The sequence below is a fragment of the Brassica oleracea genome, chromosome C7, assembly GCF_000695525.1.
Source record: "Brassica oleracea var. oleracea cultivar TO1000 chromosome C7, BOL, whole genome shotgun sequence".
Lineage (NCBI taxonomy): Eukaryota > Viridiplantae > Streptophyta > Magnoliopsida > Brassicales > Brassicaceae > Brassica > Brassica oleracea.
Window position 1 is genome coordinate 45497809 of NC_027754.1, and position 13444 is coordinate 45511252.

Here is a 13444-nt window from a genome sequence, read left to right on the forward strand (position 1 = left end):
CCAAGTATTTGCATTTTCTTTATCTTGCTCTTGTGTTCGTAATGCGAAAGTACACAATCGAAAGTCTCAGAAGGCATCTTGATTTGGTTAAGAGACATTGGGTTTCTTCAGCAACAAGGCAACATTGACTTTATATTTGTTAATTGTTGTTCTTTATATTTGCCGGTAACTCATTAATTATCATCCACAAATGTCTCTTCATTCTTCACGTACTTCTGGAAAAATGAGAAGTAGAAAAATGATATTGTTTGTGTTTTCCTACGATTCATTACAAATCACTGCATAAGAACAAAGAATTGACCCTTTACATTTATACATGACATTTTCCATTAAATTCTTATCAAATACCATTACTACAAAATCTATCAAATATTGAATAACAACGTAATTTAAAGTAATTAAAAGAATGATTCCAAATGCTTAATCCAATAACAAAAGAATTTAAAAGAATTGATGAAATCCACGATTGAATAACAGTGGAATTTAATGGAAACTATAATTTCTTCTAATTCTATCAAATTTCTGAATCCAATACCCCCACCTAAAAGTCAAATCACCTCAAAATTTAGATTGAATACATCCCCTTAATTTAGTCTGTATATTAGGGGGATGTATTCAATTTAACATTTGATGTGATTTGATTTTTAACGGGGTTTTAGATGATTTCAATAAGTTGCAGAGATTTAAGTGATTTTTGTTAAACTACTCTAGAATATCACATAAAACTATGAGATTTGGGTTTTAATTTTTTAACTAAGAAATTCTACCCAAACACCATAAAATCACCTGAAAATTTTAAAACTCCACAACTTAAAATATTTTCAATAACAGTGGATTTCAGAGTACTTTAAGAAATGTCAAATTCAATAACAGTGGATTTTAAATGAGTTTTTAAAATTCATGTTTCAATAACAATGAATTTGTCATTTTAATACAAATCACTTGAAATTCTCGGTTGAATACATCCCCTTAGAGAAGTCGTTGGTAATACATCTAATCAATATTTAGTTTTAATTTTAATTCCTAAACATTTATAGCAATCAAGCAATGTATTCGAATTTAAGATCAGGTTGAAATTCATCCTCCGTACCGGTTAACTTTACATATATTTGTTTACAGTTTTTTTTGCTTCAATTTATTTAGGAGAAACATAAATACAGGAGGTCGTAGGTCAAATTGAACAGATATTAATGTCGTGTTTCAGTAAATTCACGAAGGTTGAGCAGAATAATTATTTATTTATCTTCTAAATAATTGAACGGCCAGTTGGAAGCATGTATTTGCGACTATAAAGATTGTATACATACAATACACCCAAAAAAAAAGATTGTATTCACACGTTATCTTAGTTCACATTCTATATCCGTGCGAAGCAGAAATAAGTGGCTGCATTTGACACGAAATTAGCAAAGATATACTTTTAAAAAGTGACTCATTCGTCTACAGTAATGAATATATAAAAATAAAACCTTGTTTTTAGCAGGAGAATAAAAAAATCAAACTAGCGAAAAGTTTCTTTTTTACCAAACATGTCCATATAAATATGAGAAAGGTTTGTAAATGTTACACAATTGTTAGCTAGCTGGGGTTGCCTTTGGCAAAAATAATATTACTATACACTACTAGCTACTATTAATAACGTAAACATATAAAGAGGGGAGAGCGAGAGAGAGAAATAGAGCGCAAGACAGAAAGAGAGAAAGATAGAAGATGGGGAATGTAGAGGAGTACAAGCCGGTGATAGCCATGTTGGGGCTGCAACTGTGTTATGCAGGAGTGACTCTTACCTCAGAAGCTACTTTGGTTAATGGACTAAGCCCTCGGGTTTTTATCCTATATAGGCAAGCCTTTGCAACCATTTTCATCTTCCCATTTATCCTCTTCTCAAGGTACTTAAAGTCATATATCCCTCTCTGTGAATATATGTATATAAATTTGTGACTAGTTCTTGCTAATTCCTATATATGTGTGTGTTATTGTAGGGGAAGATCGAAGATATCTAATTTGGATCGAAGAAGCTTTTCTTTAATATTCATGGCCTCGCTTATAGGGTAAGTGTATACGTACACATAAGAGATTTGTTTGTGCTTTATTTCTTTAGACCTCTAAGTTGATGAATCTTGGACTATTTTTCCTTGTTGTTGTTGCAGCATTACCCTGTATCAAAATCTGTATTTTGAAGGTATTTACTTAGCTTCATCGTCAATGGGAAGTGCCATGTGTAACATGATCCCTGCATTCACCTTCGTAGTCTCATTTCTCGCCGGGTATATACATAATATTACATTTATGCATCTCTCTTTATATGCAAATATTGGGAAAATTCAGGTGTAACCAATTACTGCTGATCCTCAGATATGAAAAGGTGAATTTCCGGAATATCAGAGGCTTAGCGAAGATATTAGGCACGGTCATATGTGTAGTAGGAGCCGTCTCCATGGCTCTGATTCGTGGACCAAAGATTCTCAACTCGGAATTTTCTTTACCGATAGCGAAATCGTTCCTAGGAGATATCAAGGACCAGAACTTATGGCTGCTTGGTTGTTTATTGGTGTTCGTTAGCACTCTTTGCTGGTCTTTTTCGCTCATTGTTCAGGTAAACTTCATTAAACATGAACGATCATTACTTTTTTTTTGTAACGTTTCTTGCTTTACAAGAAAGTTAAACTTTGTTACAACAATACCCTAGGTTCCAATCTCTGCCTATTACCCAGACCACCTCTCTTTATCAGCGTGGCTGTGTTTATTCAGCACGATACAATGTGCAATCATCACTTTCTTTCTCGAGAAAGACCCAAACGCTTGGATTCTCCATTCTTACTCCGAGTTAGCGACGTGTCTCTACGCTGTATGCAATAAATGACTCAGTTGAATTTTTGTTTTTTTAAGCAGACATAAACCCTAAATTTTAAAATATGATTGTTAGGGAGTTGTGACGTCAGCGCTTTCTACTACGGTCCAAGCTTGGGTAATATCTCAAAGAGGCCCTTTGTTCTCAGCAATGTTTAGCCCTCTCGCTACAGTCATTGTCACAATCTTGGCTTCTATGTTCCTTAAAGAAGAGATATACACCGGAGGGTAAAATTTAAACTTTCGTTAATATAATATTGCTGCAATTCATAAACATTATATTTATTATATCTTTTTTTTTTATAAGGACATTATATTTATTATATCTGTTTGATTCCTTTTTCTTAGTTTAATCGGAGGATTATTTGTGATCATGGGACTTTACATGGTGCTCTGGGGTAAAGCAAAAGATGTTGATGTCATGATAATTCAAGAACAGATAGACAATAGTAAGAACTCAGAAGTGAAGATTCAAATCGAGGATTCTTCAGACACTGAAAAGTGTAACAAAGATCTGAAGAAACCCCTTCTATCCTAACACAAATCAACAGCAGAAATCCAAACATAACAACAGTTAAACGAATTCAAGATCTCTTGCTTCTTCTGTTTCTTAAATTTTGAAATATATTTGTTGTAATAAACGTAAATGTAGTTATGAATAAATAATATAAGTCTAGCTTCAATAATAACAAACTTTAGTGTGGTCCATCTCGTCCTAACGATAAGCATTGGACTAACTCGTGAGCACTATCCCAAGACCACTTGTAGAAGAGCTGTCATGTTCAGAAGATCAGATCTCTTGTACTAAGATCTAAGTTTAATTTAGCCTTGGAAAAAATATAATGAGTAAAATGGTGCCAGCTGATAGAAACGTTAGAAGATGCCATAATAATAATGGTGCCAACTTAGAACATCCTGCGTTGAAAAATAGGGACGCAGTTTATTTTGGGCTCCTGGTTAGTATTAAACTGATTGAAATATTATCAGTCTCGATCCTTTGTGTTATTTAATTTGATCTTGTTTGTTGAGTTGCTATAGTTTTTTGCATATATAATCCATTTAAATTATTTATTGCTATTTAGTTAAAAGTGTTATAAAATAAATTAGTTAGTCTTGTAACTTTTATTCTTTATCTACTTGCCTCTAATTATATTAATTAAAATAATAAATATTATATAATTTGATAGTTAATAAAAATTAGATTAAATATTTAACTGTTTTGGTTTATGGGATTCTTAAAACATCTAATTTTAAACATAGGGAATAGTTTTTATCATTGAGAAACATCTAAACATGTCATCAAATATATGTTTGAAATTCGATGATATTGCATATTGTTAAGAAGCAGACTAAATATAGAGAAGTCGTTGCGTAATCATTATATAAGTTTTGAATTTGTATTTCCTAAACATAATCTTATTGCAATTAAACAATGTATTTGACTTTAAGATCAGGTAGAAATTCAAAATCCTCTATACCAAATTAGATTAGTAACTTTACACATTTTTGTTTCAAGTTAATTAGGAGAAACACAAATTCAGAGCTATATAAGGTAATAGGTATAACTGAATTCATATTAATGTCGTTCTTCAGTTGATTCACAAAATTTAACAAGACGAGGTTGGGAAGAATAATACTTCATTTGATCTTCTAAATAATCAAACGGACGGCCAGATATCTGCGACGATAACAATTGTATTCTAAATAATCGAAATTATATGCTAATTTTATAAGTATATTCTACATTATATTAAAATAGAAGTAATTAATGAATTACATATTAAAATTATGTTTTTTGTACAAACATATTAAAATTATGTTGAATTGGTAAATCAATATATTTTGAAAAATACTTTCATTAAGATAAATAAATAAAATATCATTCACCTTTTAAAACGATTAATATTCATAAATTAAGTAATAATTTTTACAAAAAATAAAATTGTTAACATATGTTAAATTTTAATATTTAGAACTATATATCATCTATTAAGTTATTTTTAAAATGACAGCAATATATTATCATAAATTATTATATATAAAATAATATAAAATTTTATATCTATAAATGAAATGTGGGTGTGCGGGTTAGAATCTAGTTGTATTTAAATGTAATCTTAGTTCATATTTAGATTCGTAGAAGCAGATATTATTCTTAGACAGTACTAAATAAGTGCCTGCATTTTGCACGACTTTAACAATTGATCAAACAAAAATATAATTCACAAAAAGATAGTGATAACTCATGGACTCCTTCGTCGACGATAATGGATATATAAAATATGTCATCGTTTCTAACAAGAGGATAAAGAATGAAACTGGCAAAAAACATATTAGTTTCTAAAATATACTACTGTTCACAACATAAACATATAACGAAGAGAGAGAGAGATATGGGGAATGTAGAGGAGTACAAGCCGGTAATGGCGATGATATTGTTGCAACTGTGTTACGCAGGAGTGACTCTTTCTGCAAGAATTACTTTGGTTAATGGAACAAGCCCTCGGGTTTTTATCCTATACAGGCAAGTCTTTGCAACCATTTTCATCTTCCCATTTCTCTACTTCTCAAGGTAATTAAGTCATATCCCTCTCTCTCTACATATATGGATATTAATTTGTACCTAGCTCTTGCTAATTCGTGTGTGTGTGTGTGTGTGTGTGTTCTGTGAGAGAAGATCAAAGATATCTTATATGGATCTAAAGAGCTTTTCTTTAATATTCATGGCCTCGCTTCTAGAGTAAGAGTGTATATGTGTATTAGTATATATAAAAGATTTGTTTGTGCTTTTGTAGTAAGACCTCTAAGTTGATGAATCTTAGACTATTTTTCCTTGTTTTTTGTTGTCAGCATTACAATGAATCAAAATCTGTATTGTGAAGGTATTTACTTAGCTTCATCGTCGACGGGAAGTGCCATGTGTAACATCATTCCTGCACTAACCTTCTTAATCTCATATCTCGCCGGGTACATATATACATAAATAACATTTATACACCTCTCTTTATATGAAAAATTGGGAAAACAAGATTCATGTGTAACAAATTATTGCTGATCTTTAGATACGAGACAGTCAATATCCGGAATATTAGAGGCTTAGCAAAGATATCAGGGACGGTTCTATGTGTAGTAGGAGCAATCTCCATAACTTTGCTTCGTGGACCAAAGATTCTTAACTCGGAATCTACTTAATTTACCGTTAGAAAATTCGTTACTAGGAGATCTTACGGATCAGAACATGTGGCTCATTGGTTGTTTGTGTGTGTTCGCTAGCACTGTTTGCTATTCTTTATGGCTAACATTTCAGGTAAACTTTATTGAACAGCAAAGACTGTTATAGTCTTTTGGTAACGTTTCTTGCTTTACAAAGAAAGTAATTTTGCTACAACATACCCTAGGTCCCAGTCTCTGCTTATTACCCAGACCACCTCTCTTTATCAGCGTGGATGTGTTTATTCGGCACGATACAATGTGCAGTCGTCACTTTCTTCTTTGATAAAGACCCAAACGCTTGGATTATCCATTCTTACTCAGAGTTAGCGACTTGTCTCTACGCTGTATGCACATATAAGATTAATATTTTCTTTTCTCTTTTTAGAAATTGAATAATCAAAATATTAACATAAAGCCTAATATTGAAATATGATTGTTAGGGAGTTGTATCGTCAGCGCTTGCTTTTACGGTCCAAGCTTGGGTTATATCTAAGAGAGGCCCTTTGTTCTCTGCGATGTTTAACCCTCTCTGTACAGTCATTGTCACAATCTTGGCTTCTCTGATCCTTAAAGAAGAGATGTTCACCGGAAGGTAAAGTAATATTTCCTTAATATAAGATTAATACATACAATCCATAATTAAACATCATTTTTCTATCTTTTCCTTAGCTTAATCGGAGGAATATGTGTGATCATGGGACTTTACATTGTGCTCTGGGGTAAAGCCGAAGATGTCATGATAAATCAAGAACAGAGAGACATTACGAATAACTCAGAAGTGAAAATTCAGATCGAAGATTCTCCAAACACAGTAAACTGTAACGGAGATCTGAAGAATTCACTTCTGTCCTAATAGGAACCAACAGAATAAATCCAAATACAGCAACAATTAAACTAATTCAAGATTTATTTCTTCTTCAATTTCTCAAACTCTGATATATGTTTGCTCTAATAAATGTAAACTGATGTATGAATACGTAGTCCAAGACTCCAAGTCTAGCTTCAATAATAGCAAACTATCACCGTAGTTTATCAAAGAATTTATATCGTTTTGATCAAATACTTATATATTCATCAATTTTTATTTCTAATCATTCTTAAATTAGGTACTTCTTTGCACCCAATGACCCACAATATATATCCATTGTCCAAGTATAACACGTTTGATTGAACCCAAAAAAAACACAAAGATTTGTGTTAAAGAAATTTGCGTCTCGTTCCTGAAATATATATATATATATATACCTTTTTTTGGTGGAAAAATATATATATACTTAAAATGCTAAATTTTAACAGACTTTAGAACAAAAAATCAAAACTACTTCCTACCCCCGCATACAAGGCTTTTCTTTGCTACTCCTTTCAGACACACACAGTGAAATGATGAATATGGTTTATTGTACTCCTTAGTGTCGGCAGATAAGATAACGTGACATGAGTACTTCACAGCTGGACCATCAGTAAGATTACGACTGAAAAAATTAAATTCCCCATCGAATCCAACGGTTACCGTACAGCTCAGGTCTTCTTTCACCTTTATACACAAGTCTCATGGACCCAACACACCACTAAAAGCCCACTTTATCTGCTGTCACAGCCTCCCAGCTGTCCGATACTCCAATTTTGTTTTGTTTTATTTATTTTCCCCCAGAATATCAACGATTTTATTTATATACCGTAAATCCCGAAATCAACACTTTTTTGGCAGGAAATGATTTGCTAAGAAGTAAGATCAAATATAATTAAGAAAATAGATTTATTCGCTGTCCTTTTTTTGCTTTGCTTGCCTTAAGAGCAAAGAATATTTAGATTTTCCTCTATTATCCTAGTCATAAACATCTCTTCCCCAGAATAAACAACAACCGAGTGTAAAAATAAATAAATTCGTTTAAAACAAATTTTCACCGTTATTGTACAAGCTTGGCTTTGGTATTGTACCCGTAATAAGAAAGATACCATCTAACGAACTTTTTCAACCCGGTTTCCAAATCGGTTGTCGGTTTATACCCGAACTCTCTCCGGGCGGAGCTAATATTAGCGTGCGTGAACGGAACGTCGCCGTTTCCAGGCATCTCCACGAAGTTCCTCTTCGCCTTCACCTTGAGATGCTTCTCCAATATATCCACCAAGATGGGAACCGTAACCGGTGACGTGTTCCCTAAATTGAAGATCCGGTACGGTGCGGATCCACGTTTTTTCCCACCCGACCCGGTACTTTTACCCGAGGAGTCGAGAGATCCTAAACATCCTTTGACTATGTCGTCGATGAAAGTAAAATCCCGGGCCAAATCGACCCGGTTTTTTCCCCGGTATATCGTGATCGGTTTACCTTGGAGAATATTCCGCGTGAAGGAGAAGTAAGCCATGTCCGGTCTACCCCACGGACCGTAAACCGTGAAGAACCGTAAACCGGTAATGGCAAGACCGTAAATATGGTTATAAGTGTGGGTGATTTCCTCACCGGCTTTCTTCGTCGCCGCGTAGAGACTCGCCGGCTGATCTGTCCTGTCCGATTCCGAGAAAGGGACCTTCTCGTTGAGACCGTAAACGGAACTCGACGAAGCCCATACCACCGCCGGCTGAGGATTCGCCGCCTTGCAAGTCTCGAGGAGGTTGACTAGCCCGGCGATGTTGCTGTGAACATACGACTGAGGATTCTCCAGCGCGTATCGAACCCCGGCCTGAGCCGCGAGGTGCATCACGTGAGTGAAGGCCACCACGTCGAAGAGCTTGGACAGGAGCTTACCGTCGTTGAGGTCTCCTTCCACGACGAAGATCCCACGGGAGGAGAGGAGAGACATCCTCGCGCGTTTCAACGAAGGGTCGTAGTAGTTGTTGAAGTTGTCGAGCCCCACGACGCCGTCTCCGCGTTTTCTAAGCGCGAGTGACACGTGGCTGCCGACGAAGCCCGTCGCGCCGGTGACGAGGACGGAGATGCCGCCGGAGCGGTGGATCTGAGCGGAGGTTCGGACTTGTTTCTCCCACTGGATGCCGCCCCATGAGGCGGTGAGGTAGCGGCTGCCGGAGTCGACGAAGCTCTGGAAACTCAGGTAGGAAGCGGTGAGGGCGATGAGAAAGAGGGCCCAGAGGAACATGGTGCTCGTCGAGGCGAAACAGCGGTTTAGCTGTCGGTTTGAACGGTCGATCTTGAACTTACCGGGCGTTGACGGGAACATGAGCTCATCTTCTATGGAAGGCATGATTTAAAACTTCCTAAATATTCTCCAGAAAATTTACGGAAATGAAAATAAAAATGGTGAATTTAGAAAAGAGAGAGAGAGAGAGAGAGAGAGGACAGATGCAGATTTTTTTTGTTTTTGGTTATTTTTCCAAAAGCATCTGCTAAGGAGAAGAGGAAGACGCGGAGAAGTATATATACAGAAGACGAAGGGGGACAAGGAGACGCGTTAATTTTGAGTTTGACAGATTGGCTTTTGTCTTAACTCCTAATTAATTTGTTTACAGGTAAATAACTAAAAACCCCTAATAGTTTTATTTTTATTAAATTAAATAATTCAACATCCGGATTAAAATTTATAATTAGTTATTTTGATTTACAGCATCTAAATTTTAAATTTACAATTAGTTATTTTGATTTACTACATCCAAATTTAAGATGTACAATTAGACAGTTTAATTTACAGCACCTTCCAACACTTCTTCATTTTATATAAGCATTCGCAAATTTGGCCAATAACTCATCAGTTTCACTCATTCAACAATTATCACATGTTATCTAATCCCTAATCAACATTGTTTAAAGATATTGAAAACCAGAACGTGCGACCGACTTACAACTAATATTGCCTAAACTTAAAAAGATCAAATGCTTAGGTCAACGTGTGTAGTTTGTTTTTGGGTCATCTGATACATCATAGTTCGGTTTGCAAGGCGTGGTATGTGCATAAAAGTATATATTATCTTTAATCCAAAATTCGCATATTGGCAACAACAAAAAAAAGCTGTAATCAGTCACTAATAGTTACAATTGAATAAACGTATCAAAATCGTATATGGTTAGAAAAACTAATACTCCTTAAGTTGTAAATCTTGTGATATGTGAATAGTTGATGCATTGAGAACAGTGTGCCTTCGAATTCCGGATCGCCAAAGAACAGAATAAAAAGTTATTTTGATATATGTAATTACACAATTAGCAAATTAATCTCGTAGTACTACTGATTAGTGCTCTTTATATGATTTTGTCGACTGGTCATGGCCCGCATCGAGTCAGATTTCAGCAGAAAAGATTTGTTATCCAACTTTTAATTACAAAATGTCTAAATAATTTGTGTGAGTAAATAATTTTACTTTTCTCAAACAAGATAAAGCAGAGAGAGGACGTGCGGACCAGACCACAGCATTCACCATTGGCTGTTTTGGGAAAGCAATGAGAAAATGACACAATAAAAAACTGCGTGCCCTTCTCTAACATTACCGCTTCCCCAAGTCACGGTTTCACCATAAAAGAGAATGGTATGGGCCACCTTCTTACCGGAAGAATCGGGAGAAACTACTGTTTCGAGACTGGAACAACCGGTGATATCCGGTGAATTTGGACGGTGCTCTGGTCGTGTTTTTTTTAAATTATTTATTTTGGGTATATTTCTTCTTTACTTCAATGTTCCTTCATTTTTAAAAGAATTAATTTTACTTTCAAAAGATAAGACATTATTTATACAATGTCAAAGACTGATTCATACAGTATATCTTGTAATAGAAAATGTTTATATTCGATCATTATATTATGTTGTACGGATTTTATTAAATTTTGACGGTGTGGGTTAGAAAATGTTTATATATTTTTTTTTTTTTGAAAAAGAAAATGTTTATATTCGATCATTATACTTCTTCTTTTGATCTTTTGAACATCTTTAAAAATGGATTATTTATTTCAAAGTTCAAACACATCAACGGAATCGAACTATCTCCGAAAATAGGTTCATACTCTTTTTTTTTTTTAAACTAAAAATAGGTTCATACTCTTTTGGTAGGAAAAGAAAAGACACGTTACAAATGCGTGAATTAGTTGATAATTATGGGTTTCGTTATTATGTATTTATGTTTTATTTCTTTACATGAAATGTCGTCTCCGGCTAGTTCATTGTTTTAGGTTCATTTGGGAAGATTCTTTGTTTCCAGACTAAGTTTGTATTTGAGCAATACAAGATTTGCGAGATCCCGCTTGAATTAGAAATTATATATTTATTTTATTTAAACAATGGAGTAAGCGTTTTTAATGGACCAAGTTTAGTTAACCATTGTTGGAGTCTTTGTCTTTACGCAGCATTGCTTCATTTATCTTACGTAAATTTGAATCCATGGTAAACAATAATTATTAAAAAAAAAAACTAGGATCCTTTGACGCTTATATCATTTGGTTAGGTTTTGCGGAAAAGATGTACCCGGAGACGCCAAAATTACACCATGTTTATTAGGAATTTGTGTCGATTATTTTGATACATATAGTGATACAGAAATAAAGTGAATTTTAACTATAGTGTCATATAATATCAAAATGCTGATATATAATTATTCGACTTGATTCATGTAAATTGAACATACTTTATTTATTTGAGATTGGGCATTATACAAGAACACGTTAATTAACTTTGTTTAGTAAATGTGTCTAATACAAACACAATTATGAAAATAAAGCTCACATTATATACTATCATTAGGTGCACTTACTCGATTAAATAAAGATTAATTTTGTATTAGTAAAAGTTAGAAACTATTACCTAAGTGACGGAACACTAATATTTTACAAAAAACAAGAGTTTAACCATTTGAGTAGTAGTGGAACCCCATTAGTCTAATAGTTTGACTAAGGGTTCATTAATACTTATACACCAGCATGTTCAAGTTTCAATTTCTGGAGAGAACGATGAGAGAACGATTTATTAAATAATTATGTAGGTTACGGAGGAAATACTTATAAAAGATCTTCAACAAGGTGCAAGTAAAATTCATAATTGTAATATCATAAAAAATTAGCATTAAAAAAAAACCATTTGAGTAGAGTTTGGTATGCAGATGACACTAGATTTTGGTATGGAAAAGTGAAGAACTTTAACTGAGCTTTCTAAAAATTATTCGATAAGCATAAGTCACGACTTTTCGTCTAGAAATAGATCTTTGGTGACGACGCCACATGACAGCATGTCGACTAGAAGCAATATAGAAATTTGAAGCTATTCTCTTGCTGCTTTTTGTTTGTTTCAGTTTTGATGTTAGAAAATTAAAGGAAAATAAATTTCAGTGATTTGTTATATTCGGTGTTGATTGTATAAAACTCTGTTTTATTTAAGGTGTATGTTTATTATATATAACTTTGTGATCATATGGTTTGATTTATTAGAATCTTTCGAAACATTTCTTGGAGAAAGAAGATTGCAATTTACGATTGCACATGCTATGGCCCAAATCTAAGAGACTATATAAGAGCAACCTTATTAGGAGTTAGAAACTTTCGGTTAGGTTTCCCGTAAAGCTTACAACCCCACAATTACATACGCCTATATAATATATATATACATATACATGTATTTTAAGAATTTAGGAGTAAGAAACTCCCAGTAAGGTTGCTCTAACAGTTTAGACTTGTCGGGAAATAGACACACTCAAAGTTTCAAACAAAGCATAACAACAACATAAAACAAAGCATAACAACAACAATATATTCATCCAACTTCGTACACACGATATTAATTACGACAAACCAACAACATAAAACATACTTTTTGTTTCACATTTTAAGTAGAAAATAAGTCTTACTTTTTTAATTTAGTTACCAGATCCTGATCTTGTTGGATAATTCCAAGCTTGTGAAAACTTAACATATTATTAGATGTTTAATATGTTAAGATAAACACAATAAGGAAACCTAGAAATAGGAAAATGAAGTTTCTATTTAGGTTATGTTTGTGTTTTTCATATCTCACATGTTAAAGGGAATTGTCTTTCATATAAATATAGGTCTAATGGAGAGGTGTTCCATATGATCTGAGAGAAACATATTGAGAGCTTTAGTTTTGAGTAGTTTCTAAAGCTAATAAGAAAAGTTGTTCTTATAACTCTTTGTGTTTCTAAGAGATCTGAATTGGTATCAGAGCCTCAGGTTGGAGACTCGATCTAAGCTTAAGTTGTAGCTTAAGATCCCGTTGCTTGTGAACAAGAGATCGCGACGGCAAGATGCCTGACGTGACTAGGGCTCCACGCACGAAGGACTTTGGATCTACATCCATCCAATGTCCGATGTTGTCACCGACAAACTACACAGTTTGGTCGATGAGGATGAAGGTTCTACTACGTGTTCATGAAGTGTGGGACACAATCGAACCCGGTTCAGATGATCAAAAGAAGAACGATGTTGCGATAT

At 34.0% G+C, this 13444-nt stretch overlaps 2 protein-coding genes and 1 pseudogene across 2 annotated transcripts; 2 read left to right on the top strand and 1 right to left on the bottom strand.

The window, feature by feature from the left end:
• Nucleotides 1–1603: 1603 nt before the first annotated feature.
• LOC106306496 (WAT1-related protein At4g30420-like) lies at nt 1604–3496 on the top strand. The gene is made up of 7 exons (XM_013743132.1): nt 1604–1889; nt 1983–2051; nt 2151–2267; nt 2356–2596; nt 2690–2848; nt 2927–3078; nt 3199–3496. The coding sequence occupies exons 1-7, from the start codon at nt 1711–1713 to the stop codon at nt 3386–3388; spliced, it is 1107 nt and encodes a 368-aa protein (XP_013598586.1). The 5' UTR covers nt 1604–1710; the 3' UTR covers nt 3389–3496.
• A 1777-nt stretch (nt 3497–5273) lies between these two features.
• Nucleotides 5274–6925, top strand: LOC106306497 (annotated as a pseudogene).
• An 877-nt stretch (nt 6926–7802) lies between these two features.
• LOC106306495 (UDP-glucuronate 4-epimerase 1-like) lies at nt 7803–9399 on the bottom strand. The gene has a single exon (XM_013743131.1). The coding sequence runs from the start codon at nt 9261–9263 to the stop codon at nt 7971–7973; it is 1293 nt and encodes a 430-aa protein (XP_013598585.1). The 5' UTR covers nt 9264–9399; the 3' UTR covers nt 7803–7970.
• Between the last annotated feature and the right edge of the window lie 4045 nt (nt 9400–13444).

Excerpts from the sequence above, each read along its gene's own strand:
- LOC106306495 (XM_013743131.1), bottom strand. The coding sequence starts at position 9,263 with ATGCCTTCCATAGAAGATGAGCTCATGTTCCCGTCAACGCCCGGTAAG.
- LOC106306496 (XM_013743132.1), top strand. The coding sequence starts at position 1,711 with ATGGGGAATGTAGAGGAGTACAAGCCGGTGATAGCCATGTTGGGGCTG. Across the intron at positions 2,052-2,150 it reads TTCATGGCCTCGCTTATAGG|CATTACCCTGTATCAAAATC; the intron begins GTAAGTGTATAC and ends TTGTTGTTGCAG. Across the intron at positions 3,079-3,198 it reads GAAGAGATATACACCGGAGG|TTTAATCGGAGGATTATTTG; the intron begins GTAAAATTTAAA and ends CCTTTTTCTTAG.